This window comes from Mycteria americana, chromosome 2, assembly GCF_035582795.1.
Source record: "Mycteria americana isolate JAX WOST 10 ecotype Jacksonville Zoo and Gardens chromosome 2, USCA_MyAme_1.0, whole genome shotgun sequence".
NCBI lineage: Eukaryota > Metazoa > Chordata > Aves > Ciconiiformes > Ciconiidae > Mycteria > Mycteria americana.
Window position 1 is genome coordinate 50,552,949 of NC_134366.1, and position 26,281 is coordinate 50,579,229.

Consider the following 26,281-nt stretch of genomic DNA (forward strand, 5'->3'; position numbering starts at 1 on the left):
CATGAAAATCAAGTAGCACTGTGGAAGAGGCTCCTTTAGTCTAACACTACATATTACTCAATAAATCAATGGGGGGGGGGAATCTTAAGTGTAACTTCCTGAGTAGAAACCCAGAGCCCGTTTAAAATAGTATTATCAGTGGAAAAACAGGTATAAAAGTGGCCCCTCCGTGAACCGCACATCTCCCCACTTCAAGAATCACAGAAGCAGGAGGCTGGTGTGGAACGAGAGGCTGCACGAAGCCCTCCAGCACAGGACCAAGAATTCAACCCCCAACATCCGCTAGTGCTAAAGCAAATTTATACCAGCGGAAAAGAAAAATAAATCAATCTTTCACTAGCAATGGATGTTTTACATAAACACGTTGGTATATACGGTCCTTGTTTCATGTAGAGAGGGGTGTGTGTGTGTATTTTTTTTCCCCCGGTATGTTAAACACACTTTGCCAGTGCAAGACGGTACACGCAAGAAGTCTGTAAAACATTCTGCTGTGCAAGCCCGTGCACGTCGAGGAAGAGGCTGCCACATACGTGCCTTCACAGGGCTCTGCACGCCGCGAAAAACCTTGTGCAATTCATAGTATTTTCCTGTTTTTACGACTCACTAAAGAGGCGAGGGGCGGGCGAGGAGGAGGTGTGTATGTGGGGGAAGCTCGCTTCTTCCATAAAAAATAAATAAATTGCATAACGAGATACTTTCTTTGGCAACTGCTTCCTGACAAATATTTGCGAGGGCAGAGCGGAGCGCGTTTCCGCCGACGTGAGCGGGCCCCACCGCCGCCTGCCCGGGCTCCCCGCCGGCCAGGCGGGCCGGGCCGGGGCGGCAGCGCAGCTCGGCGGGCTGCCCCAGCCCAGCGCCGGGGCCGGTTTTCCTCGAGTCTACGGCCGGGGAGCCTCCCGACTCGGCAAGAAGCGTTTGGGAGGACGGAGTTTCGCTACAGTTGGTGGCGTGCGTTTAAAAAAAAAAAAACCACCCCCCCCAATAAAATCCCCAGGCAACGAAACGCCAAATTAAAGGGGGGTAGGGCGCGCTCGCCTTTCGCCCCCCCCCCCCCCCCCCAAGTGGGACCCCGAGCTCATCCCCTCAGCTTCACCCCCTCCCCCGCCGCCTCTACTCCACCCTCAGGCAGCAACTTCGCTCCCAGCCGGGACCTCGGGTCCTTCTTCCCCACCTCCGGAATAAGGTGTCTCCGCTGTCCTCCGCCCGCCCCTCACGCCGCCGTGCCGCTCCCCTCCACCGCCGCCTCAGCCCGGCCCGGCCCTGCCCGCCCCGCCTCCCCCCGCCGCGCCGCCACGGCCCCGCTCGCTGCCGCTTCCCTCCGCTGCTGCTCTCTGTCTCCCTCCGCCCTGGGAGCCGGGCACTATTTCTCCTCCCCCTGCCCTGTGCGCTGGGTGCCTGTGGAATGCTGCGCGCTGGGCCCGGCCGCGGCGGCAGGATACAGCCGAGCCCGGCGCTCACTATAAGAACCTCCTTGTGAGCGACGCCATTTTAAGCCTCTCGCTCGGTTCGGCGGTGGGAGCAGCAGCGGCGCTCGGGGCAGGGGACTAACACCGCCGCCCCGTACGGTCGCCACCCGGGAGGACAGCGGCGGGGGCACCGCCGTCAGCAAAGAGCCGAGCGAGGAGGAGGGGGCAAGGAAGGAAAGACGGACCGGACCGGGATCGCCCGGGCGGCAGCAGCACCAGCAGCCGGAGCCCGGGGGGACCCTGCGCTCTCGCCTCCCTGCAACGTTAGTGCCACTTTTCTCCGGCAGGAACTTGGGGCGAGCCCGGGCCGGGCCTCCCTCCCTCAGCGGCCGCCGGTGCCCCGGGGCGGGCGGGAGCGGGTGCTGCGTCCCGTGGCCGTTGGGGGGTCCAGGGTGTGCCCGGCGGCGAAGCGGGAAGGACGGGGCTGGAGCGGGGCGGGGGGCGCTGCCTGGGTGGGAGTGGGGGTGGGAGAGGAGGGGGGTCGTGTTTTGGGAGGTCCGGACAGCTGCGTGGTTGCAGGAGGCGGCAGCTGCGGCTCCCGAGGTGTCTCTTGGGAAGCTCGTCCTGGGGCGAGGGGGTGGCTGCTCGGGTCTGCGGGAGAAGGCGAGTCTCTGCCGCCCGGGTCTCCGTGGGACTCTGCTCCCGGCTGCGTTTGCAGCCGGAGGCCGGAGTAGTTTCGTGGGCCCCCCCGCGTTATTTTTCTTTTCTTTAAAGGGGGGGAGGTACTGACTCGCCGGTGGGCTGTAGACCACCGTTGGTGATAGGAGGGGGAAGAAAGCAGGGGACGGGTTTATTTGTACCGAATATAATTAATCACGGTCACCGCAGTCAGCGGGAGATAACTAATCTGTTGCCTTGTGGGTTTTTGGTCTTAGTTGCATGCATATTTGCTGGAGAGGTTGTGCTTCTTCTGGGTGTCACCGAAATGAAGCTCCCCGGAGCTGGGAGCAATCAAATCAAGTTTTTAACACCCACGTTACCAGAGTCTCGTAGCGAATGACTTGGGCAGTGTGGGGGCTCGTATGCTGCAAGGGGAAGCGCCTGCTGCTTTCCGTGGCCGACTGGGGGGGACGATGGCGACTCCAGCCTCCCAAACTAACGCACTTCTGAGATGTGTGAAGCAACTTGCGGTTACTCCTAGTAGGATATAGGGCACTTGTTTCTGATTTCCCGTGGAACAGGGAGCTCCAGATGTGTGTGTTTTTTCCCCGAAAAGCTTAGTTCAGCTCTCTTTTGTGTGTGATCAGTTGCTCCTGGGACAGCGAGGTTTCTTAAATCTAACAAAACCTTAAACTCTTCCCTACCTAAAACTTGACTTAGGACATTGTGCTGCTTCATTTTGAATCTCTTCCCAAAAACCTCTACTGAAGATTATCCCTTCTGGGAAGAAAGAGCAGGCTGTGAAGGTACTATGGGCAACTTGTGACTTTAGGAATAGTAGTGTTGATCTTAGTAATCAGCTACTTCTTCTTGATCTCTTTCTCATGGAGCAGCCATTGTTCTGACACTCTGTATATTCCAGACATCTGTGGTCCTCCCATCCCCCAAAGTATGCAAGTGGTGAATGGAAAGAGGCTGGGCTGGTATGCTGAGGTCGATGGACGGAAATCAAGGAGGGGTTTTAGTAAAACAGGATCTTTATGTGTTAAGACTATAGTAAAGGTGAAGACGAGAAAAAACTACCTGAAAGAGTATCGGGGTTTTCTTGATATTAAGTTCAGACACACCAGAGAGCAACTTACCAATTATTATTTTGCTTCTGAATGACAAAAAGGTACTACTGCAAGGCTTTAAAACAGCACCAAGGGCAAAACTTACTGGTGTTTATTGGGCCAAGTTATAATGTGAATTTCAGTAACTGACAGTCCAGGAACCTAATGTTAATCTTGCACTTTTAATAAAAAGGTGCTGACAGCTGCAGGTATGTGGCTACTGTGTTGATTGCCTAATGGCTGGCACTGTTGAAAATAAGGCTACTTAGGTGTTCAGACAAGGCTTTCAGGCTCTCCAAATTCAGCATTGGGTATGAAATCATATCAAGTGTCTTGCTGTTCTGGGATTGTTCTAAAGAAATGTCATATTTGCTTGTCTTTTAGTTCAGATATTTTCTGTTTATGAATAAACTGATAGTGTGGGAATGTTCATGCTGGTCTGTATGGCTGATACTTTCAAAGAGTCTGGGGAGAAATAAGTAAAAAACATGTTGATGGAAAGGACAATGCAATGCACAATAGCTTCTAAAAGCAAGGATTTTTAATACAAAGTAAAGCTTGATTGAAAAAGTCAGTTCTTCAAATGTTGTGTTACATCCTTAGTAAACCAAGCTTCCTTTTTCTTGCCTAAGCAATAAATAGGCTGGGCTCGTTGCTTGATATATAGTCTATGAACACTAGCATTTTGCTATGACTACGTGGTGTGTCAGTAACTGGCTTATCAAATCTTGGCCATGAAACCTGGTTGCCCTTCAGACATACAGTTTCTTTGTGAAACGGATGTTGGTCTCTCATGACTTAACATCACCAAAAACTCAATTTTAACTCTAAAGAACACAATACTTCAGAAAGTTAATTCAGATATAAACATAACAAGTTAGTACTAGTGGCCTTCTAGACTAATTTTGCAGTATTTTGAGGGGTAGAAAGGGAAGTAGCAAGAATGGGGCAGGAAACATGGCTATTGTAAGCTTCAGTCTTATAAACTGAAGTCTGTGCAATCTCCTAGATAAGGATGTTTCTGCAAAATGTTGTCTAGTAGGCAGGCTAGTGTGCAAATACAGCAGTAATCAAAATCACTCATGTTAATTCATAGTTAAAGCTGGTAACACAGGGGTTGTGGTGATCATGCAGTTGCTTGCAGCAAAACTTGTTCTGTGACTCTGGTAGACTGCATACCGTGGCAGGAAAATCAGGACTGACCTTACTTATCTTGAACATCATACTTCACGAAGCCCGATAAAACTTTGGGAAACTGCGCAGGCAGTTGGGACTTGCTCTTGAGTCCTCACAGCATGCATTTGCAAGCTCTGAGCCCCCTGCCTTGCTGGGTCACTGTGCGGTAACTTAGAAATGGCACTGCGCTAACTTTGCAAAATTCTGCAAACTCCCTGGCAGTAAGTATTGAATATGACTTTTCTTGTCTCTTTAGATAAAATGATTATCCTGGTCAGATGGGCAGGGCACTATTGCTGACTTTCTAGTTATGCATTGGAAGACTTGCTTTGGGGGTGCTTTGATGTTATGCACCAATGAATTGTTGGCAAGTCTAACCATAAGGTAGCCTGACTGTGGTTCACTTTTATTATCCATTTCTGGCACTTGATTCCAAGTTAAAACTTGCTGTAGTCTGTGATCAGGCTTTAGCCCAAGAGGGTAACGTCTTAATATGCCAGTGTTGTGTGGCCTGCGTTGCTTCTTGTGAGAAGAAAGGAGCCAGAAAAGTTTCTTGCACTGACAGGTAACTTCAAGTGCAAGGGAGAGAACTAATGGAAGTCTTATTCTGGCATTTCTGTCTGTATGGAACACCAAATTGATAAGGTGAGCTGGTGAAATGTGTACCCGTAGCTCAGCCTGCCCTCATGAATCTGTTAACTCTGACTTGATGTGAAAGCAAATGTGTCCTGTGCTTTTTGTTGCCTTGTGAAGTACTGGTGCGGACGTTGCTTTACAGCTTTCATTACAGAAGAACTTTTTGTTAATGCTCCAAGTTGCTTTAGGAAACAATGTACACTGGCTGGATTAGTATTGCAGAAGTAAAGTCCTTGCTCTGTTACTTAATACTAAATCAACTCTGAAGCCTTGTTTAAGGAATAAATTAATTCCCTTAAAGGTTGAAAGAGTTAATCTAGTATTCTAGGTTGCTGCTTTTAAAAAGGTAGTATGAGCTAGCTGGATCTTACTGGAGTTGGAAAATGCACAGTGTGCACTGTAATTATATTTGCTGGAACTGGCATTTCTAGGCTGACTTATTGTACTAAATAGACTTGTATAAATTGGAGAAATTTGCCAACTCTGCAGCAACTGTAGCAAGTAGTTCTGTATTGCCCTGGCAACGATTCAGGTGCCCTCCAGTGGTCAGAAATCTTAACATCCTGAAGGTGCTGATAAATGCTGTTGCCTTGTCAGTTTGCCTTAATTAAACGTGAGTTGAAGAAACATCTTGCAGTGTCAGACTTCATTAGCATGTTTGTTGCTCAAACAGTACTTTTTGGAGTGTTGGTATGTCTTACTGTAAATACATAGTTATTCTGACAGACAAGTGAAGGCAGCCACTTTCAGATTCGTAAGTATTTCATTAGTGTCAGTGCAATTATGACTAATCGCTCTGGTTTCTTAAACCATGGCGATTAATGTTTAACATCCATGTTTGGTCTGGCTACATAGTTGCAGTTTAAGAAGAAACTAGATTATGGTAGATACTTACTGGTTTGGAAGGGAGCTCCTTGCTAAATTGTTGCTGTATTTGAGTGGAACTGAATGTTTTAAGTTCTACACAGACAGGAGGGAAGGGTACTCCTGTAGTACCGTGGCTGTCAACCTTCTTTTGTGATGTATGTGGTTGTGATAAATGACTGTAGAACCATTAAGTATCTTTTTGACACTCAAAACTAAGTGGGCAGGAAGCTTGAGGGCTGGCAGTGGTTTGTTGCTGAACTTTATTAAAGTTAAATGAAATGTGGTATAATGTTTAAGTTCTCATAGGTTATCTCTTAAGTGGTCATGATGGCAGCTTTTTTGTATGTGGCTAGGTAAGACTAAAGAATGATGTTTGATCCTGGCTATTGCCGTCTCTACTACAGACATCTTACTCGGTGAAAGTAGGGGCACATGGACCAAAAGCTGTAAATCAGTGCAAGTTGAGAAGGTGAGTACTGCTGGCAAACTAAACCTCAGACAGAAACACTAGCTCATCCCTAACTGAGAAAGGCAGGAGTATGCATAATGTAGATACCACTTCTGATTTGTGGGACACAGTTAGGTAACTTTCTAAGCTGTGATAATAAAACTGCCCTTAATGTTTTGTCCAGCCGTGAAGATACTCAAACATAATGAATGCTGCATGAAACCCTAATGGGAAATGCTTGCTGGTGACCAAAAGATCTCAAAGTAAACCCATTGATGAACAGAATTGAACTTAGTAACTGTTTTGAGGTTACTTGCATGAGTTGGTGGTGCTTACTTGGTCAAAACAATTAACACAGAGTAATTGGGTTGCTAATCTTGTTAAGAACTTGCATTAAGTTCATAAAATTGAAACTGGCATACCAGTCCTTTAATACTGAGCTGCAAACTGCTGTCAAAGGATTGATAGGTGGAGAATATTACTTTTTGTTCTAAAGCTGGATGTGTAACACCTGATTAGTAGTTGAAGCATTCCTCACATCTCATCTCAAATGTTAAGATTATTGTCAGCTCCTCTCTTGGACAGTGAAGAAAGATACATAGGTACTTGGAGCCAATCTTGTCTACTAATAAAGTTATAGATTTTGCTAGTGTTGCAGTATACTTGCCAGTGAAAAGCCCTCTTAAACCATTACTTTCAAACACGACCTGATAATTTCTCTGTCAGCTTGAGCACTGCTGCTGCTTATAGCTCACAGAAACAACCAGATTTTTATAGAGGACAAATACTCGGTGCAGAAAGTGTAGCTCTCTTTGAGAAGATCACTTTTTTGTTTGCAGGTCTTGTTAGAAGCTGCTGGTATACTTGCCCATGATTTTGAATATAAAGGGATTGTGTTGACAGACCTCCTGCAACTCCTGAATGTTTCTCTAGGTAAAGGGCAGAATAATTGTGCTTTGGATCCAAATACTAACTTCTCTGAAGTGACAACATCCAGTGCTGTGAGATTTCAGATATACAGTATAAGTATGCATTTAAGTAGCAAAGAGTACGGGCCTATGTGAAAAGGTATGTGTGGTCTTTACATTGCCTGTGCCATTACATATGCCCAGCCATGTGACTCTGGCAGTCTTAGGCTCTGGTCAGCATCAAACAAAATTCTGTAGGGCACCACTGATAGTTGTAAGAAATTATGGTGGTAGGTAACTGCTACTAAGTACCTTTTGGCCTCTCTAGGTGTCCTATCAAATGTAATTGCCCACAAAATTTCCCTAAAATGTCTGTCCTAAAGAGTAAGGTACTATGTATTAAAGGTATTAGAGAACCCTTACATGATATTGCCAGTTTCGTGGGGGGGTGGGGTGGGGTGTGCTTCCTGGCAGGCTCTAAAGTTTGAAAGTTCATCTCTTAGTATGATTGTGCAGATCAGTGCCCAGGTGAACTTTGTTACTTTTTTTAGTAACTTACCTGATGTGCTTGTTCTGAATTCTCCTCCAGGTTCTCAACTATCTATAAAATGACATCTCAAGTATTTGTTGGCTGACTGTGGCTCTCAGACCAATGTTAACTGTTGCTTTATTGAAACTTCTAATGGGTTGTTTTTAAAAGGGTACTTAAACCTTAGTACCTGTGAAGACCCTGACTAATTGCACAAGCTGTTAGTGCCTAAATGCCATGTTAGTTGCTCAAAGTGCTGTGTTTCAGTGACACTCAATGCTTGCAGCTGAAAGATATTCCATCTGGCTGTGAAAGCTCACTAAGTCCATTTCTGATACATCTTGTTACCTGAACTTTTGGTCAGAGGCTGAAGTTGCTCTTCAGTGATGGATTAAAACTACCTATGTTCTGGGTGGCAATCTGTACTTAGGGTGAGCAAAACAAAATGTGGATCTTATTGCACTTACATTATAGTCACAATTGCACTTGAAACTTAATGAGTTGTCACAGTTGATCATTGGCAAGCTGGCTAGGAAGCGTGATTCTTTACTAGCCTGCTGCCCCTTTTGGGAGGAAGGGGAGGGTAAAACAGGTGAGTGTCCTGTGGTATCAGAACACTCCATAGTGCTACAGTCCTAATGGAAGTGAAGTGTGGTAGAACAGAGCCTTACAGCTGTGTTGTAAAGTTCTTGCGGCCCCTTTCCCTGCCCTCTGCCATGTGTGTCTAAGGCTGCATGGATTCAAAAATGAACCTCCTTTTCTGTCCTTGTAACCTGAGTCTTTCCTTCACTAGGTATTTTTTGAGGAATAAATCCTCTTTTAATACAGCTAACCCAGTGTTTTAAGTCTAGTCAGGACTACCAGATGCCTGCACTTCAGTTCCATTAAGCAGTTGTAATCAACTTTCTTAGAGAAGTCTAGCAAGAGCAGAAATATTTGCATGCTGTTTGCTTTAGGTAATGAGCATGTGAATAGAAACTCTGCTCTGTGCTCTTAATTGCTCTTAGATTGCTGAGATGACTGAAAATAAGACAGACATAACACTTTATTTTGTGATGTGGCATCAAATGAACTCTTATTAAAAAAAACTTACAAAAGCTAGTGTAGGGAGGCTCTTCTGCCTTTATGTTACGGAAAGGAATTTTTAGATAATTTCTAAGGCAGAAGACAAAGGCTGAAAAGCCAGAACAATTGGTGTTAATGGCAAACTGGGATGCCTGAAGGAAAAAAATAATGAAGTGGAAATGAAGCAGCAGAAAACAGTGGCTGCAAGCAGAGGTAACTTGTAGTGAGCATTGGCAGATCTGTGTGTGTGCTGTCAAATACCCCTCTTCCACTTTAATTCTGTGGGTTATCTGAGCTAGTTTGTTGCCTCTTTCAGCATGTATTAAGGACACTTAAAGCCTGGAAGTTGCAACCTGCTGACCTTTAAGAAAGGTCAGTTTAGCAGATACTATTCAGGTTTCTTAATTTCCTGATGTTTAATAGGAGAAACAGATCTTAAACTTTCAGGTCTTAAGAGATTTTAAAGAACAATTTAAGACTGTTGTGTATTCTGGGTTCAGAGTCAAACTTATTGTGATCTGATTAGCTAAATCTAAAATAGAATGTATTGCTATTTGCAAGGCATCTTCTACCTTTCTTCAGGCATCAGTAGAATGCATTGTCTGAAGTATTTGAGCTTGGGTAAACTTGAGCTGGATGATTACATGGGATACTGAGTGGATAGGGTACTTCACTGGAGTGAAGTATTTGTCCTTAGTGGTTGGAGGGAACAATGTTAAGCAAATGTTGCTTGAGGAAATGACCAGAGCAGTTTTGTCATGAGTTAAAGTTTATGAATGAGTTTGTTCTCTTGGAGTCTAGGATCAGTAAGCTGAATTTTAGTGTGGGTGTGTGCTGTGGCATGCAGGTTAACATTCCTGTCACTATTGGTAGCTCTCAGTTTTCAGTAGAACTACTGAAATGGTTGAGGTTGCTACATCTTGGCACAACACTTAAATATAGTAATGCTGCTCTATCTCTTGCTGTGGCATTTCTTCTGAGGTGGTAGTGAAGGCTACAGATGAGTGTTTGTCATCTAACCTGAAAGTTTGGGAGCTGTGAAAACCCATGGTGGTGGGGTTTTTTTCCTTTTAGAGTTGGGGAAAATGCATGCTGTGTTTTCTCTTGGCTGTATGGTTTGACTTGTTTCCCTTTGATGTTACACTGTTGTCATGGTTTAACCCCAGCTGGCAACTAAGCACCACACAGCTGCTTGCTCACTCTCCCCCAGTGGGATGGGGGAGAGAATTGAAGGGTAAAAGTGAGAAAACTTGGGTTGAGATAAAGACAGCTTAAGTAAAGCAAAAGCCACACACGCAAGCAAAGCAAGCCAAGGAATTCATTCACTACTTCCCATGGGCAGGCAGGTGTTCAGCCATCTCCAGGAAAGCAGGGCTCCATCATGCGTAATGGCTACTTGGTAAGACAAACGCCATCACTCTGTATGTCCCCCCCTTCCTCCTGCTTCCGCAGCTTTATATGCTGAGCATGATGTCTTATGGTGTGGAATATCCCTTTGGTCAGTTGGGGTCAGCTGTCCTGGCTGTGTCCCCACCCAACTTGTCGTGCACCCCCAGCCTACTCGCTGGTGGGGTGGTGTGAGAAGCAGAAAAGGCCTTGACTGTGCAAGCACTGCTCAGCAGTAATAAAAACATCCCTGTGTTGTCAACACTGTTTCCAGCACACATCCAAAACATAGCCCCATGCTAGCTACTGTGAAGGAAATTAACTTTATCCCAGCCAAATCCAGCACAACTGTATAAGTTACTTCCATTTACTTAGGATATCTTCAGATGGCCTATGACAAGATATTTTTACCCAGCATTAAATATCAGCTTGCTGAAAGCAGAAGGAAGCCTGACATTAATATGAAAAATGTGAAGTTTTATATTCTGATTCCTGGTGTAGATAATAAGATAAACCTTAACTCTACTGCCTCCAAAAATATCCAAGTGGCCCATTGCTTTGTTTAATGTGATAACTTACAGCCCTAAACCATTAGTTGAGAGCCAGTTTTAAATTAGTTTCCCAGTAGTTTTTGTACATCCAGGTCCTTAAACTGCTGGTGTGAGGAGGGTTTTGAAAAATTGAATTTCTTAATCCAGAAGTCACTACTGGTGAGTGACTAATTTGACAATAATCAAGGCCCTCTAATGCTTGTATATAACTTTAACTTCAAAATAATCTCCACTCACTGCATACAGCTGTTCCTTTCAGAGTTGACGAAGTGACTGCAAATGCTGCTACTTGAGACAGAATATGGGAATGCTGTTCAGTACTTGTTTTGTGGATATGGAATGTATTTAAGGAAAACTGTTGTATTTAATCCTGTGTGGTACCTTTGTACAAGAATTAAATTTTTTAAAATGCAAATCTTCAGAGTGAAACTCAAGCATGTTATCTGTTCCTACTTTGAAATAAAGTATCTTCTGTTCATTGCATGGAAAAATGGTAAACCGCAACTGTCATTCCTACAGCAAGCTTCTAAAATCCCTTGAAACACACAACACTGAAACTGTACTTTCAGGACTTCTTACTAATATTACAGAAGCATCTGATACATGAAGGGCCTCTAGAATGGGGGCGTACTTTTCCCCAGAGCTCAATAGAAGCCAGGTAAAAATCTTCAAAGTTAAGTTGTGTTTGGAATATCTGGGAGGATATGGGAGAAGGGGACTTTATCACCATTTGGATAAGGAATAATTAGAAGTTTAAAACAGATCTCTGGTGGTAAAAATTCTTCAACTTGTTTAACCTTTGAAGATACAAAATGAAAGTTTCCTAAATTGAGACCTGCAAGGCAAATGACAATCCTTTTAACTTCCCATGTTAATCATCTCCCTTCTTAATCCAAAACTAGAACTGTCTAACTTGGAAACTGAATGCAAATACCCTGGAACATTACTTTCTACAAGTACTATCCTTGTTTTCATCTGTGGATAGGCAATCTATAAATGGTTCTTATAGGTCACCTGTAACTTCTCCTTCCTTCCCTCCCTCTCAAATTGTAGCTGTTGTGTTTTCTTCAGTTAGACTAAGATTTCTTGCTTTTCCTTTAAAAAAAAAAGTAGGCAGGTATAAACTGATTATAGGCTTCCCTCTTTGAAGGAAGAAAAATAACTCTACTTCTTTTAGGCTTCCTGTTAATCAGTTTAGTGCTATTCCTAATGAATATTAAAGTGACTATCTCAGTTGGATCACGTCTTCTTAAGACTAAAAGCAGTAGAAGGTAGGCTTGCCTGTTGCAAGAGTGCTTATAGCTGTTGGGTAGGTTAGACCAAAAACTGCTTAAGGAGACAGGTCAGCCACTCATGCATGAAAGCTTATATACCATGAAAGCTTCTTTGATGTTTCCACTATCAGCATTGTCTCACTTAGACAGTTCCCCCCACCCCTTGCTTCCTTTTCTAGAAAACAGAATAACAACTTCCAGGATAAGATCAAAGGATTTTTTTATTTAAAAATCCTTAATTGAATGTATTTCTCACATCTCCACTTGAAAACTAAGATTAATTAGGAAGCTTCTGCTACAGTAAGTTCTTATATTTCTGTTTTTGGACCATAGGAATGAGCACTGTAGTTATCTGGTGTTATTAGTTGTGGAGCTGATGTTGCCTCTATTTTGGCTACTGACTTTTTGTAAAGCAGATACATGGGCAGCATCATTGGCAGGCAGCTGCCTGAAACAAGACCAGTTATAAAATTAGACCCAAAGAATGCTTCCAGTAACACCTTGGTAGTGGTTGCAATAACTTCAGAGTAGATAATCCATGTTTTTAACTGCTGTAACTGTCACAAGAAGACTAAGATCTGTGTGTTCTATGTAAGAAAATGTGTCAGTTGGCACCAATGGTTAATTTAAAGATGTATTTGCTTGGCCTGTCCTAGATGAGACAGAGACACACATATGAAAACATGGTCAGTAGACATGTTCTCTTTAAATAGATCATGGTGATTGGATATGTCAGTCTTCATTTCTCATACAGGGTTTAGTAACATGCTGCTCTCAAGCAAAAGATTTCTGGAAGACTGCAAATTTTAAGTTGGACTTGCTTTACAAAGAGGGGGGAACTGCTTATCAGATCAGTCAGGTGTAATCTGAGTCAATCTTAATGAGGAGATTCTATTAAGATTAAGGTAGTAACCTTGGAAGAAGATGGATACATTTTTATTTGATACAAGCTGCAAATATGAGCTGTTTCATAGGCTAACAAAATGGCTTAGCTGACAATGAAAATGGGTTTATCTTAGATAAACTGCAGCAGAGGTGCAAATGTACTGTAGTCTTGATAATACCAGGCAGGTAAATGTCAGGCTGATATTCACCCCCCTAGATAGGCTATTCTCGTAGTTCTTGTCCTCTGTAAGACAGAATAGAAGTAAACAATTCACTGTGCTCTGTGTCTTAATGGAGTTTAACAGCTTTAGAAAGAAAATTACCTAGGTTTTACTGAAGCTGTTCAGAATTACTGTTCAAATTTGAGAAATGCTGTAGACTTGTTGACTTCCTTGGCATGTGCTTAACTGTTCTCCAAGATCAGAATTTAATACCTAAGTTTTATTCATCATCAAAATACTCCTTCTCTTTCATTCCTTTGGAAACCAAGACATTTGAGTTGTCTTCTGTAGTAACTTGAAATTAGTAGCTCATAAGCCTGCTAAGCTTGCAAAACTGTCTTTCTCAGTTATTTAGAATTCAAATGTAAGGTTGGAACTGATGGTACACAGTACAGCCTAGTGCAGTGTCTTGCCTTGCTCTTCATATGAGGGACTTAATACATATTTAAAAAAGCAACCTCCATTTAAACCCGAAGATGATCATGCTTGCTACCCAAGTGGATAGTGTCATGGGGGAGGAGGAGGAGGTTTTTAAGAATTTAACAGTCCCATAGCTCCTGGTAGTACATCTGTATGAACTTCTGTATAACATGACATTTATCAAAATTTAGACTTGAATTCCTTTAAAAATAGTGAGGCTTACAGAAGCTTGCTGTTATGCTAAAGTTTGTAAAGTATACTGAGTCCTTCTGCCTATTCCTGATAATCAAGATCTGTATTACTGACCTGGACAATGTAGTGTCGCTAGTCATATGTCCTCCAAAAAATTTGAATAAGAGCTCGATTTAAAGGAGCTGGTATATGGTTCATGGTTGAAGACTACAAGCTTAATTATCCTCGCAGGGTGGGGTTTTTTGTTTCCACTCTCCCACCCTGCATGTATTGATCCAGTTTCTGTCAGGAAAGGTAACAACACAAAAACTTGTACCTAGTTTGAGGTTGTTGCTCCTTTTGAAGCATAGCAGTTAACCTTGTCATGACAAGGACAAGCACAGGAAGACAAGTCAGCAGCTTGTCTGGACTCAGTTTACCCTCTTGTAAAATGAGAAGAGAATGGGATGGCATGGGAGAACGTTCAGTTAGGGAAACCCTAAAACCAAACTGAACGTACCTCTTTTCCCTGGCTACCTTCAGTCTGCAGTTAACTCTTGGGATTAAAACCAATTTCCCATCTAAATAAAAAATGCTACCTGGAATTGCTGGGGGGGTTACAGGTTTATGAAATGCAAATTAGGATGTTAGAAACTTTCAGGTGCTGCTAGCAGGCTGATCTAAGGCCAGCATTTCAAAGACTGAATATCTGACTGATAATGCAGTTCCAAACATTTAATTCAGTATTCTTCATTGCTAACTCGTGTATGTTCTTCAGCTTTATGTTGAAATAGTGTTGCAGTGCAGGGGCTAGTCTGGTCTGTTGGATTGTACCAAATGATACAGCTACTCTTCTGATCTCTTCAGGCTGTTGAAACTGAAACAACCTTTTCAGAGTGCAGTTGCTGTCAGCCAGCTGCCTTCATTTGTGCAGAATTCAACAGTGGAAGGAAATAATATACATTGTTCCTAAGCCCCTCATTGCATATTTGAGTCTGAGGTGGTAGTAAATATCTCAGTGTAGTCACTGCTCTTGACTGGTTCATCTACCAGTATGTTAACTTCAAAACTAGTTTGATAATTTTTATTACCAGTCTCCTGATAGGAGAGGACAAGAAAAGTTACAATAAAAATAGATCTTATTTTGTGCTAAGCATATTGCGAATTGCATATAGCAGCTAGATCTTGCCCAGTTTTCTATGGGAAATGTCACATCTGACTTACAGTGAGGACTAGGGGGAGCAAAGATACAAATTTTGCTTTTAGTGCTATTCCACTTCTTTCTGTTTGGAAGGTGTTAGTGGGGCTGACAAAGTAATGCATAAGACCTGCAGGGAGCTATCAAACTTTTGTATAGACACTACTTCCAACTTAGCTACTCAGGAGAATTTTTTTTGTATTAAAGGTGAACTGACAGCATGACTTAGTTTTTCCTTCCCCTTACCACTGCTACTCCCAAACTCCTAAAAGCATGTTGGAAGAATCTAGTGTTCAAGGGACTGGAAAAAAATGGTTGTATTGTCAGTGCATCCTCCATGCAGATTGTGAGGAGTAGACTCTGAGTTGGCCAGTCTCTCCCAGGCTGTGGAGTAGGACCAGCTTAGGCACCTAAGCATTTCCATCGGCATAGCAGGGTACTTTATGTTGTGTTATGTTTTAAATCAGCTCAATGCTGCTTATCTGCTGCAGATGCAGATCTACTGTCCATTTTAAAAAGAGCCAGGAAGGGGTTGCTGCCAAAAGTTGTGGGAGTGCAGAGTCAGGAGTAACAGCACTGGCCATTTGTACAGCAAAGTAACGAGTTTGCTCAGGAGCTGCTTGAGTATCCTGCAGCTGGCTCAGAGGCAGTGAAAGATAAGCTTGCCTCAGAGTTGCCTAACCTATTCAGTGAGACTCTTAAACTGCAGGCCTGTCTTATGTTTAATTATGATTTTCTAAAAGCTACTCCTGAAGGAAACTCTTAAACTGGGAAATCTGTCTCTACACAAATACAGCGTCAAATGGACTTTGTTCTCCTGACACAGTACTGCAAACCTGTCCTTTAAAGAGATTAGTGGCTTGCCTTTACTTCATTGTCTGGGAATGTTTTGATCAGCATAGCTCTAACACCTAAAGGCACATTGAAAGCTGATTGCTGGAAGAGATGGTTTTGCTCACTGCACTAGTTACCACTACAAATGTTTCTGCTTGGCTAGCTCCCAGAATAGGCTGTCACCAGCTCTGTGTCTGTGCTGAAAACAGCATTGGACTGTGGGGGGAAGGGGAGCAAATGAAATAAAAGTATGACAGCTTTGAGCAACCCGTTGTGAAGCTGTAGCCTTGAATTTCTCTTTCTGGGTTAGTGAAGAGGCGGCTACAGATTTATGGTACGACTACTTCTGTACTACTTGGTGATAGCAAATGGAGGTGCATACTGAAGATTTTGATAGGGCATTTGATCGTATTTCAGCCTTCTGCCCCCAATTATCTTGGCTTCCTGCAAAAAAAAAAAAGTGTGTTTGGTGACTTAATGTGTGCAACTAAAGGAGAGCATTTGTTTATAAGGCTGGTTGAATTTTCAGTTTAACTTTAAGGAAGAGCATTTTGTGTAGCAAGACACCTTTCTTGTGGTACAGGAAACGAGTAAAGGAGGCGGTTCAATTATGACTCTTTAGGTAGGCTTTGTACCACTAAAATAATAGCAGCTTGCCTTAAATGGTCATTTCAGCTTTCCTTGCAAAAATCCATGTTGTAGCCCTGTATCAAATGGTTTTGCTAGTATCTTAAGAGTAGCTGTCCTCAAGAGAAATGAGGAAGTCTGACATTTAGCCCTTGTCTTTGCGGCATGTCCAAGCTGTGGAATTGAATGTCTGGACTTCATCTTATGCAAGGATAGAGAAGTAAAAAATGGCTCTATCCTGGTCAGTCTTCAATTCTTTTTCTCTTGCAGCTTTAAGAGGAGAAGATATCTTACATACAGTCTGCCAGAAAAAGTCTGGGTGATACATCTTATTCTTTTGCGTATCTGTCCATGGGGGTTTGCTAATTAGCATTTGAATACACTCACTGTAGTAATGAAGTGGCAAGATGTGTGAAGTCTTAGTTTGCAATTCTAGTGTTCTAATATGAAATCCTGTCTTACTAGCTCTGATTAGTGTTTAATAAGTTCTAACGTTGCTCTTTTTTAGGGTCTCTGAAAGGTAGCAGGAAAGACTTCTGGGAGCACAACAAGGAACATGGCAACCCAAGGTATATAATGCCTCACAATTTCTATTATTAGAATCTAGCAGTTCTAATAAAGAGCAGTTAAATTGGGTCCTTACTCACCTTTTTTAACTTTTTAAAGTAACTTGGATTGAATAATGTCTGCTTTACTACAGTAATTAATACCTTACCACTGGAACTCAAACCTGCAAACAAGTTTGTCATCGTAAGCATTTTGGGTCCCTTAAGTACAGTCAAGTACCTAATCATAGTATGTGGAAAAGGGAACCTTACAGCAGTAGACTAAGACAGTCACAATAGCAGTGATTGCTCTGCCTGTTAGTCGGGTTTATAAGATGTCTGCACTGGTTCTACGTAAAGCCTCAGTTTAAAATTGCTGTCTCACTTGCAGTGCTACCTCTGCTGGGTTGAGGTAGTTGTTTATAGCAGTTTATTTTCATTTAAAATCTGTGTCATCTCTTGGATTAATACATGCTGGAGTAATTGAACTAAACTTAATTGTTCAATGATTTCTTACAGCTGACTTGATGGAGTTGGATATGGCAATGGAGCCAGACAGAAAAGCAGCAGTCAGTCATTGGCAGCAACAATCATATCTGGACTCTGGTATCCATTCCGGTGCCACCACAACTGCTCCCTCCTTGAGTGGCAAGGGAAATCCTGAAGAGGAAGATGTGGACACGACACAAGTCCTGTACGAGTGGGAGCAGGGATTCTCTCAGTCCTTCACCCAGGAGCAAGTTGCTGGTAAGGCCTTTTCTATTACACTGATTTGCTTAGGCATGCAGCTTAACAATACAGACACCTAAATACTGAATTATTACTAATCTAGGAGATGAGCTTTTTATTCCTAGTTTGAGGTAATGACTTACCTTGTTTTTCAGATATTGATGGCCAGTATGCAATGACTAGAGCTCAGAGAGTACGTGCAGCTATGTTCCCTGAAACACTGGATGAAGGAATGCAAATCCCATCCACGCAATTTGATGCTGCTCATCCAACTAATGTGCAGCGCCTGGCTGAGCCGTCCCAGATGTTAAAACATGCTGTTGTGAATTTGATAAACTACCAAGACGATGCCGAACTTGCAACTCGTGCAATCCCAGAACTGACCAAACTGTTGAATGATGAGGACCAGGTAAGCATTTTCTTTGCCTTAGTGTCGCTTGCTTGTGGGGCTTCTTCAATGACCTTAAAACTAAAAGCTTTCTTCAAATATTTCTGTAGGTGGTGGTGAACAAGGCTGCAGTTATGGTTCATCAGTTATCCAAAAAGGAAGCATCTCGCCATGCTATTATGAGATCTCCTCAAATGGTATCTGCTATTGTACGTACCATGCAAAATACAAACGATGTGGAAACAGCCCGTTGTACTGCAGGTACACTACACAATCTCTCACATCACCGTGAAGGCTTGTTGGCAATCTTCAAATCAGGAGGCATCCCTGCTTTGGTTAAAATGCTTGGGTATGTGGACTACTAAGATGGTACTTGTGTTTTTTAGTTGGTACTGGTAGGTGCAGGTACTCCGGAGGTTTTTTCTTTCTGTAGGTCTCCAGTGGACTCTGTGCTGTTCTATGCCATTACAACTCTTCACAATCTCCTGTTACATCAGGAAGGAGCTAAAATGGCTGTCCGTCTAGCTGGGGGGCTGCAGAAAATGGTTGCCTTGCTCAACAAGACAAACGTCAAATTCCTGGCCATCACAACGGACTGCCTTCAGATTTTAGCATATGGCAATCAAGAAAGTAAGGTAAGCACCTCTGCTATTGAAGCACTTAAAAGGAGCAAGCTTGCTATGAATCGCCTAACAGTTCCTGTGTACTGGCCTCCTTATTCTGAATCTTCAGCCATGTTGGGCTTTTTTTGCCATTTGGTCCTGACTTTGCAAGAGGTGAGGGACAGAGGAATTATTTTGCGGAAATGCAGTAGTGCTTAGAGCGAGACTGCAAAACTTACAGACCTGACCAGCAGATGTGAACAGTTTTTTAGAGATCTGTAACCTATGATGGGTGTAAGCCAGCAACAATTACTACCTACTGACATGCACAGGAAGTGACAGATAAATGTTATTTTTGCTGTCTTTCAGCTGATTATTCTGGCAAGTGGTGGACCCCAGGCTCTAGTAAATATAATGAGGACCTATACTTACGAGAAACTATTGTGGACCACAAGTAGGGTGCTGAAGGTGTTGTCAGTCTGCTCCAGCAACAAACCTGCTATTGTTGAAGCTGGTAAGTACCTTGTACCCATGATAACTTAAAAAGCTATACGGTACTGCAGGATCAGTACATTTCACGCAAGAACAGAAGCTGCCAGCATCAAAAATTGAACTTGGATTGGTCCTTCAGTCCATAACTAGTTTTGGAAGCCTTTAGTATACAGAAGTATAAAAGGCAGTCTGTTTTAAATAAGGCTACTATGTTGTTAGCTGGATGGCTTTAGTGGCTGAGCATTGTCAGAATGGTCCCCTTAGAATATGCATACGTTTAAGAAGTCCAGTGTCACAAAAAGAATCTCTGGGTTTTCTTCTATGTGATGAAGGGTTAGGGCCGAGCCATGCTATGATAATAATGCCAAGAAAGATTCAGAAGTTTGTGAGATATGCACTCAGGCTTTAAAGAAGAAAAGGACCTGACTGTTCACAAGATGAGCATCTGAGTAATGGTGTCAAATCTGCACCATCTTCTAGGTGGGATGCAAGCTTTGGGACTCCATCTCACAGATCCAAGCCAGCGTCTTGTCCAGAACTGTCTCTGGACTCTGAGAAATCTGTCGGATGCTGCAACAAAGCAGGTAAATGGCTTTTCTAAGAGATCAGGATCAAAAGCCAACATAGTGGAATTGGAGAGAGACTAAATTTTTCTTCCCTCTTTTTTTGCAGGAGGGAATGGAAGGCCTTCTAGGAACTCTTGTTCAGCTTTTAGGATCAGATGACATTAATGTTGTGACTTGTGCTGCTGGCATCCTGTCTAACCTTACCTGCAACAATTACAAGAACAAGATGATGGTGTGCCAGGTTGGTGGCATTGAGGCTCTTGTGCGCACAGTTCTTCGGGCTGGAGACAGGGAAGACATCACAGAACCTGCTATTTGTGCGCTCCGTCACCTCACCAGCAGACATCAAGAAGCTGAGATGGCTCAAAATGCAGTACGTCTCCATTATGGACTCCCAGTGGTGGTTAAACTGTTGCACCCGCCATCACACTGGCCTTTGATCAAGGTAAAGAATAATTAAGCTTTCAGCCTGAAAACTGGTGCTTTTTTAAGGTAACCTTAACTATGAAAAATACTTTGTTTCCAAGGTGTTGGGGAATGTAATTTGTCTGATGGGAAAGTTGCTTCAATTGAGCAACTTAAGAGTTGTCTATTAGAGACTTAAGCATTTGGGAACAACTGATTAAAAAAAGAAATCAGTAACAGCAAGAACACCCATCATGCTCTTTTATTCCCCACCCCCTTTCTTAACTGCAGGCTACCGTTGGTTTGATCCGCAATCTTGCTCTCTGTCCTGCAAACCACGCCCCGCTGCGTGAACAAGGTGCTATTCCAAGGCTAGTTCAGTTGCTGGTTAGAGCACATCAAGATACCCAGCGACGTACTTCTATGGGCGGAACACAACAGCAGTTTGTGGTAAGTGGTCACCGCTAACTGAAGTTACGTGTAAAACTCTTCGTTTGTCAGTGTGCCTCAGCCATGTGTTGTTTGGTCTAAATAGCTGTTGTCTTATCATTTGCTCTAATTCATGTTATTCTCTTGGTGTGCTGATAATTCTGTCTTGGCAGACCTGAAGTTTTTCTTAGATAAACAAGAACATCAAAACCTTGGTTCTTATTTTATGAAGAACCTCTTGAGCATTTAATTCTGAATGCTATAGATCACAGAGATACTGGTTTTGCCTACTCTGGCAAGGGAAGTAGTTTTCTACAAGGAAACTAATCCTTGTTGGAACTATGGGTTTAAGAATGCTATCACAGTTTATTGCGTATTTTCAAGGGTGCTTAGAGCTGTAAAAGTACTGAGAAGTTGTACAGCCTCCATACCTGTTACCTCTTCAGTACCAGGGCAGCGTGGCAAGATCAGTCTTGATTTTTTTGCCCCATTAAACACATTAACAAAGGGGAAGTTGCCTTAGCATGGGCAAATAGAAGCAGTACCTACTAGTACAGGAGCGTAGTTAAATACTTGCAGAGGCAGGAGGGAGCCTCTTCGTTACTGATAACCACTGTTTCAAACTTAGTGAACTGCCAAGCTAATGCAGTTTGGGGAAAAAAAGCCAGTGTTGTCAGGCATGAAGTTTATAATGAACTGAAATAAAAATGAGAACACTGGGAGGAGTTCCACTGAGATGCTTCAGTTAGTCAATTTAGTTGGATAAACTGGGCCGAGTCCTAGCAGGGATGTTAAGTTTGAAGGCCAGCAGTAGACAGTGGATATGAGTCCTGTTGGGGGAAGGGGGTGTGCGCAGGGGACAAGTTTGGTTGATTTGTTGGCAGGGTGATCAGCTTTTTGACAGTCATTTTAGAAGATAGCACACAATATCTCAACTTTTCTTTCCCTAACTAGGAGGGTGTGCGTATGGAAGAAATTGTCGAGGGCTGCACTGGAGCCCTGCATATTCTTGCACGTGATGTTCACAATCGAATCGTAATCAGGGGTCTAAATACCATTCCGCTATTTGTGCAGGTAAGCAAGAGCTCAAGAAAATGCTATAGTACATATTATGAAAACTAGTAAAATGGCTCTTATGCTTCCTTGGTAGAACTGCTAAGTCAGATTGTGCTGAAGAGCTCGTTTCAAGTAGAAGAGCTAAAGAAACCCTTGTGTTTTGGTTGCAGTTGTTGTACTCTCCCATTGAGAACATCCAGAGAGTAGCTGCAGGTGTACTTTGTGAACTGGCTCAAGACAAGGAAGCAGCTGAAGCAATTGAAGCTGAAGGTGCAACTGCCCCTTTAACAGAACTGCTTCATTCTAGGAATGAGGGTGTTGGTGAGTGAAGTTAAAAGATAGGTTTCATACTTGTGTTAGAAAAGTTGCTAGAAGACTTGACCTCTACTAAAATCACTCTTCCTTTCAATAGCAACATATGCAGCTGCAGTGCTGTTCAGAATGTCTGAGGACAAACCACAAGACTATAAGAAGCGACTTTCGGTTGAGTTGACAAGCTCTCTGTTCCGGACTGAGCCAATGGCTTGGAACGAGGTGAGTTGCGTCTTCGTTTTAATGGTTTCTTGAGGACACCTTGCTTCCAAGTCCTCGCTCCTTCCAGTAGTGAAGTGTAGATGCCACCAGTGATACAGGTCCAGCTTTTTACACATGGCTGTACCTCCTTTACTCTCTCTACATATGCAGGTTCAGTGAACCTGTGGCAAGCAGCCTTAGAGCTGCTTCTTCCCTTGCAGATAGGAAGACTCCGTTCTCTACTGCTGCTAAAGTTTATAATTCTCATTATGTTTCATTAGTGTGCAAAGCTGTATAGAAGAACTTTGTACATTTCTGTGCTGCTTGTCAGAACCTAATGAACTCTGAATGCAAAAATTGAGTCATGAGTGATATGAGGGAAGCATAAACAGGAAACATATCCTGTGAGGCTTCCATCATGCAAATGATGTAGGACTAGTAATCTTGGGGTGGGGATGCAACTTGTGTTCTCTCTTAGAATTGAGCTTTCAGACTTGAATATGTTTGCAGGCTGATTATCACACATTGCCTTTTTTCCTGCTTAAAGGGCTACATGGTAAATTGAGACTGAAAACAAACTGTGTGCATGGGGTAGAGGGGAGGTTTCACTACGTCTCTGTCTTCCCCCAGATTCTTAAGATGCAGGAGCCTAGCTTGTCTTACCTTGTATGTATTTACTAAATACAGGACAGTAGTCCTTGTTTTATACTATTTCAGTGCTTACTTTCCTGTTGTCCTAAAATCTATGTCTACCACAGTAATGTAAAAAAGAAAGCTAAAATAGAATATCTCTTTGAGATTTGAGTTATGCAGTTATACTATGGACAGGCAATTACTTCTGTAATTGGACAAACTGGGGGAGATCCCTTCAGAACTCTTAAACATGCTATTGCTGGCTCAGGAATCTGATCAGCTGACTTGCAGGAGTTGGGCAGGTGTACCTGAGGAGTGTTCCTTGACCCGCCCCATCTTTTTCATTCCCAAACAGAACCCTCCTTCCAGTGATCTATGGATTCCTATACCTAAATCTGGCAGTTGTATATTGGATGCAGATGCTTGGATAAAAAGGCATTTCATGTTTGCAGAAGTTCATGCTGCAGTGGTCACTGCAGAAGAGTTGCTAAAAAGGGATCTGGGGCAAGCTTCAAAACTTTTTAAACTCAGAATTGCTAGTGCTGACCCAAAGACCTGACATTAAAACTGTTTTGTAACTTTTTGTGTACATCTAGACAGCAGATCTCGGACTTGATATTGGTGCCCAGGGAGAACCTCTTGGATACCGCCCAGATGGTATGTCTCCTCCGTTCCCCTTGACTAAACTTAAGTTGGATGAAGTCAAGTCATAGATTTTAAAGGTGTTAAAGGAGAACTGCAAATGAGTGAAGAGTGAGTTACTCTTCAGCAAGGTATTGCAAACTGACAGGCAGATGGGGAACTGCCAGTTCAAATAACCAGTTTCTGCAACACCACTGGCAGCACTGAAATGGGAGCTGTATGAACGTGCAGAACTGGTGTCTCTTGTCTGAGTCTTGTGGGAGAATCTCCCGCTGAGCTGTTGTTTCCAGAAATCTTTTAAATTCTTTACAAATGGACTTGACAATTCCAATCGTGCAGTTTTTCTTTAAAACAAAAGCTGGTATTGAATGTGTTAGTCTGTTAGTGTCTATAGAACTTGAATGCAAGCCTATCCCTAAGGATTCTAAGCTATTTTTGACTAGTCTTTCAGAAGCAAGTCTACAGTCTTGGAGCCTGGTTTTGCTGCAGTATTGTTGAATTTTAGTACTGTTGATTGTGCAGACTAATGGCTTGGCTGGAATCTGCTCATGCTTCTGACTGCAGTGTGCTTTGTCTGCAGAATCGTAGGCTGGAAGGCTGTTTCGAACAATGGAATAGCCATTAAGGGCAGGCAACAGATTGTTTTGAACTTGGCTGAACTAGAAAAAAAATTAGATGGCTACAAAGATCTTCTCACACACTGATACTTGCAGCTTCTGATGCATCTAACATCTGTTAACATTATGCTTTTTTTCCCTCTGCCACCTTTAACTTTCTTAGATCCTAGCTACCGTTCTTTCCACTCTGGCGGATACGGTCAGGATGCCTTGGGTATGGACCCTATGATGGAACATGAAATGGGTGGCCACCACCCTGGTGCTGACTACCCAGTTGATGGTCTGCCAGATCTTGGCCATGCCCAGGACCTTATGGATGGGCTGCCTCCAGGTGACAGTAATCAGTTGGCCTGGTTCGATACTGACCTGTAAATCATCCTTTAGGTAAGAAGCTCCAACCTTGAATTTAAAAACAAAACAAAAAGAGAAAAACAGATGACTGGACTGAGGACTTGGTTGGCAGGGAGGGATTGGCTCAATTGGGTCCCAGTGTGCCAGCATAGTGAATAAATGCTCTGGAAACACATGATCAGTACACTCCAAACTGACTTCTGCCGGGAAGTGTGGAAGTAATTAACTGTAATGTCTTGTGCACTGGCTTCACGCAGTCTTAATACGTGAGAAGAGCCCTTTGCTCAGGATCACTGACACCTGTTGTTTTCTCTTTGCAGCTGTATCATCTGAATGAACTTGCATTGATTGGCCTGTAGAGTTGCTGAGAGGGCTCGAGGGGTGGGCTAGTATCTCAGAAAGTGCCTGACACACTAACCAAGCTGAGTTTCCTATGGGAACAATTGAAGTAAACTTTTTGTTCTGGTCCTTTTTGGTCGAGGAGTAATAATACAAATGGATTTTGGGAGTGATTCAAGAAACGAAGAATGCACAAGAATGAATTGCAAGATGGAATTTATCAAACCCTAGCCTTGCTTGTTAAAAATTTATTATTTTTTTTAAATCTCTGTAATGGTACTGACCTTGCTTGCTTTGGAAGTAGCCTTTCTTTTCGCAGTAATTGTTGTTAGTTTTTTTTAAAGTCTCTTGTAGTATTAAGTTATAGTGAATATGCTACAGCAGTTTCTAATTTTTAAGGATTGAGTAAAGGTGTAGAACACTAATTCATAATCGCTCTAACTGTATTCTGAATAAAGTGTAACATTGTGTAGCCTTTTTGTATAAAAAAACTAGACAAATAGAAATGGTCCAATTAGTTTCCTTTTTAATATGCTTAAAATAAGCAGGTGGATCTATTTCATGTTTCTGATCAAAAACTTTATCTGGGATATGTCTGGGTAGGGGCCAGTAAGAACTGTTTATTTAGAACCTTGTATTGGACAGTTTACCAGTTGCCTTTTATCCCAAAGTTATTGTAGCCTGCTGTGATACAGATGCTTCATGAGAAAAATGCAGTTATAAAATGGTTCAAAATTAAAGTAAACTTTTAATTCACTCTGTGTCAAATTATTTCAGATCATGAAGTATATTTGTGTGTTTACAAGTTTTCTGAAAATTGTCCTGGAATTGCACAAGAACTTCAGTGCTGCAGAGGAGGAAGCCAAGAAGCATTCCCCTCTTTCTTCCCGCTAAGGAACACTTTACCCTTTAGAGCCTCAAGTCCTAATGGCACAGGTTTTCTACTGCAGTCCTCTGAGGCAGTAGTCTGCCCCTTGACCTGCTGCTGTTTTGCTTTGGCAGGTTCCTCAGCACGGGGCTGGGTCTAGCCTGATGCGAGGCAGCTATGCTTTGCGCCTGGCCTGCCAGCCATACTTAACTTCTGGGCTTCAAGAAGTGAGAACAGTGTATTACTTACTTGAGTGCTGTCAGTAGGGTCAGATGAAGATCCTTTGCTTACAAACTGTCAGCTGGTCCAGTAGCTTAAACCTGTTTTCAGGTGTCCTCAGTCTTCAGTTACTGTGCGAGATACAACCTATGTGTAATTGCCTTTTCCTGAGGCAGCACCTGTGTAGTTGGAAGCAGGGAAAGTGGTTCTCAAACTGTGCATATCTGCACTGTGCAAGCTGTCGACCAGCCTCTGCTGAGAGCAAACACTCCCCAGCAGTTCTACTTCAGTGCAGCAGTTTGCCAGCAGAAGATGAGAGGCTGCAAAGGATCTGCATCTTAGGGTGCATGGTAGGATCCCAAGATGCTGAGAGCTGAATGAAACCACACAACACACTGCCCCCTTATACTTGCAGAGCAAAGGCACTGCAACTGCAGCCGAGCAAGTCTCGCCCTCTAATTCAGCTTTGTTCCTCTCAGCCACACTCCCACTAGAAGACCATTACTTTAAAAC

At 43.0% G+C, this 26,281-nt stretch overlaps 1 protein-coding gene across 1 annotated transcript; it reads left to right on the plus strand.

Moving 5' to 3' along the window:
- Window positions 1-1,476: 1,476 nt before the first annotated feature.
- Window positions 1,477-25,437, plus strand: CTNNB1 (catenin beta 1). The gene is made up of 16 exons (XM_075493358.1): window positions 1,477-1,729; window positions 16,883-16,943; window positions 17,439-17,666; window positions 17,804-18,057; window positions 18,147-18,385; window positions 18,470-18,671; window positions 19,008-19,152; window positions 19,611-19,714; window positions 19,803-20,141; window positions 20,393-20,551; window positions 21,485-21,604; window positions 21,757-21,907; window positions 21,999-22,120; window positions 23,329-23,389; window positions 24,155-24,375; window positions 24,663-25,437. The coding sequence occupies exons 2-15, from the start codon at window positions 16,931-16,933 to the stop codon at window positions 24,361-24,363; spliced, it is 2,346 nt and encodes a 781-aa protein (XP_075349473.1). The 5' UTR covers window positions 1,477-1,729; window positions 16,883-16,930; the 3' UTR covers window positions 24,364-24,375; window positions 24,663-25,437.
- Window positions 25,438-26,281: the final 844 nt, after the last annotated feature.